At 39.0% G+C, this 3,205-nt stretch overlaps 1 protein-coding gene across 1 annotated transcript; it reads left to right on the top strand.

Annotated features, from left to right (window-relative positions):
• The first annotated feature begins 416 nt into the window (after positions 1 to 416).
• On the top strand, positions 417 to 1,065 carry LOC105032721 (uncharacterized). Its single transcript, XM_010907246.4, has one exon. It carries the CDS (start codon positions 550 to 552, stop codon positions 832 to 834), a length of 285 nt encoding a protein of 94 aa, XP_010905548.1. The 5' UTR covers positions 417 to 549; the 3' UTR covers positions 835 to 1,065.
• The last annotated feature ends 2,140 nt before the right edge of the window (positions 1,066 to 3,205 follow it).

The following is a 3,205-nucleotide window of genomic DNA, read 5'->3' on the forward strand; positions in this document are numbered from 1 at the left end:
CCCCTGTATTGCCATTATTTTTTATTAACTAATAAAATAATATAAAGTGTTTGCCAACCCAGCTGTTGCTTGGGCTGGTAACTAATTGAAACCACTTGCAAACGGTTCATGTTACACCCACAACAAGCCCCCAACCCCCCGCCCCTCCGGTCTCGCTTTAAGAGTAAATGTCTTTCGTTAGCGAAGCTTATTATCCGATCCACCTGGAAAGCATGTGTTAGCAAGCTCTTATCCCCCATCCTCACCCACCACCCACCCAACTTAGGTGCCCTCCATTATTTAATATATTTTCTCCTGTCCTTGCTGAAGCCCTGCTACTCTGCTTTCAGCCAGCCTGCTAAAAAACAAACTACGAAGCCCCCGGTATCTGGCAAACCGTGGAGAGACCAAAACCACCGGCATCCCATCCCGGGGTTTCTCCTGTCCCAATGTTTTAGCCAGCCCCTATATATTTACTCTCCTTCCTCCTTTCTCATTAAGCTCGGCGAAACAAACAACTTTCCTTCATCCATATCTGCCTAAAATTCCAAGTATTCAGAGAGAGAAGACATGAGCTGTGCAAGCAAGGCTTCTTTGATCGTGGCAGCGAGCATGGGGGCAGTGGAAGCGCTCAAAGACCAAGCAGGTCTGTGCCGTTGGAACTATGCCATCAGATCTCTCAACCACCAGGCCAAGAACAGCGTTGGTTCCTTCTCTCAGGCCAGGAGGATGTCTTCTTCTTCTTCTTCTAACATTGAGAGGAGGAAAGGAACGGAGGATGCTGATGAGAAGGCCAAGCGATCGGAGGAGGCGCTGAGAAAAGTCATGTACTTGAGTTGTTGGGGTCCTAATTAGGACTTCAGAAGCACGGGATATCCAAAAATATAACTAATCTGTGTTTGGGCGTCTCTGCATCCAATTATGTGAGAACTTTGTAAATATGAGTCTTGAGAAATACTACAATTTTTGGAAACGGCCTTCTGTATTTTTGTTTCCACCGAAATTGTACTCTGAGGTTTTTTCCACTTGTGTGGTCATGTGATCTTTGAATTTATATATGAATTTGAAGTCAATTACAGGACCAAATTGAGAACACTTATGAAATGGATGCATGAAATGGATGGTAATGCCGCTATGCTAGAGGAGAATGCAGCATTTAGATGTAATACCGTACCATAGCTAGTAAACAATGAAGAAGGTCCCTATATTCTCAGATGCAATGCATATAGTCCCAGCAATCAATTTTTAAAGGACAGGCCCCACTGCCAGCAAGAACCTGCACTAAATACCCTTAGCATAATGACAAGTGGTCCTTAATCAGGGTAAGCTACATAAAACTAGCTAGATGTGAACTACATGGTATAATATTGGCCACCAAGTTAGCTTCATACAATCTTAAACATGTCGGTTACATGTTGGGTAATTGGAGGCTAAAAATAATGAAGCCTCAGAGGAAAGGATGGTTGCCTGCAGATATAACCAGAGAGGAATAAGAGAATTTTTAGGATTGTTGTAGCGCGGAGTCATGGATCTATTACAAAGGATAAAAAGGATGTTGCTGGCCCTGTTGGTGTTGTCCCTGCAGTGCAGAGTGTGGGAGGGACACTATATTGTTGTCGAACACCTGCATGCAGTGAGAAGGTGATTGTGCTATAGGGGTTTCTTCAATTTCGCACGGCTCTAATCTGATGCCGTCTTCACCAATTCTATTGGACAATCCATCCAACGTTTTGCTGGTTTCTTTGTTACTCTTAATTCCGAGAGCATCTATACTCAATTAAGCATGTGGCAGATCATGCAGACCAATGGAGCAAACAGTTTGGATCTTGGATGTCAACTCAAGATCGGGACCTGCCTGACAGCACTCGTCAACTCACGTGGATGGTCCTGGACGGAACCTCACCCCAGATTCCTGCCCATCCGGCCATCCGATCAATCTACGAGATTTTCTAATAATCTTCAGATCATTTGTACGACTTGCGATCAATATCAATGACCAACAATCCGGATCATGAGATGCTTGAGATAGCTCGAAACATAGAAAAGATAAATCGAAACATCATTCAACACTCTCAAATAACTCGAGAAAAAAAATAAATATCAAAATTATGGAAACCTCCAAAATAATTTAGAATAGAAAAAGTGATTCAATTCATTAATGCCAAAAGACTCTCAAAGAGTTATAATTTATAGGCATAATAACGTATGCTTGAAGCAAAAGAAAAGATAAATAAAGAAATTTTTAGCTAGCTTTTACTTAAAAAAAAAAAATCTAAGTAAAAAATTAAATATTGGTCAAATAATTTGGTCAATCTCTAATTGACATCTTTCATATATAAAAAATATATATAAAAATTAAATATTGATCAAATAATTTAATCAATTCCTAATTGACATCTTTCATATATAAAAGATCCTACATCACATATCTTTCATATAAAAGATCCTGCATCAGGTCCTCTTCATTTGGATACAACTCATCTCGAGTTAGTACTTGTCATCAAAGTTTGAGAAGATTCATGAAACTTAAAGAGATCTTGCACATTAAAAGTCTTGGAGATTCCTGCGGAGTCAGGTAAATCAACCACATTATAAGCATTATAATTTATCTTATGTAAAATCTAATATGAACCAATATTTTTACTATTAAGCTTGCTATAAGTGCCAGTAGGTACTCTTTGTTTGCAAAGATACACCATGACTTTATCTCCCACCTCAAAAAGTTATTTTCTTCTATGCATATCAGCTTTGTCTTTGTACTTGGCATTAGTTTCTTCCAACTTAGCTTGATCCAAATTTGATGGTAGCCACTCGTGAGATCAATTTTGGAGAAGATTTTTGCTCCCTCCAATATATCCAGCATGTTATCTAAACGTAGGATAGAAAATTAGTATTTGAAAGTGATCCAGTTAATGACTCTACTATTCATGCACATCCTCCAATTACCATCCCTTTTTGGCACTAATAATGTAGGTATTGTGCTAGGACTTAAACTCTTCTGAATCAAGCCCTTTCATAGGATATCCTCTACTTGTTCTTGAAGAATTCCATGTTCCTTCAGACTCCTATGATAATAAGCTAGATTAGGTAGAGAAGAACGAGATACTAAATCAATTTGATGTTGAATATCTCACATAGGTGGAAGTCCAATAGATAACTCCTCAAGCATGATATTTTGATATTTCGCTATAAGAGGCATAATCTCCTCAGGAATATCATTAGTTTA

This window comes from Elaeis guineensis, chromosome 5 (genome assembly GCF_000442705.2).
Source record: "Elaeis guineensis isolate ETL-2024a chromosome 5, EG11, whole genome shotgun sequence".
In the NCBI taxonomy this organism is placed as follows: domain Eukaryota; kingdom Viridiplantae; phylum Streptophyta; class Magnoliopsida; order Arecales; family Arecaceae; genus Elaeis; species Elaeis guineensis.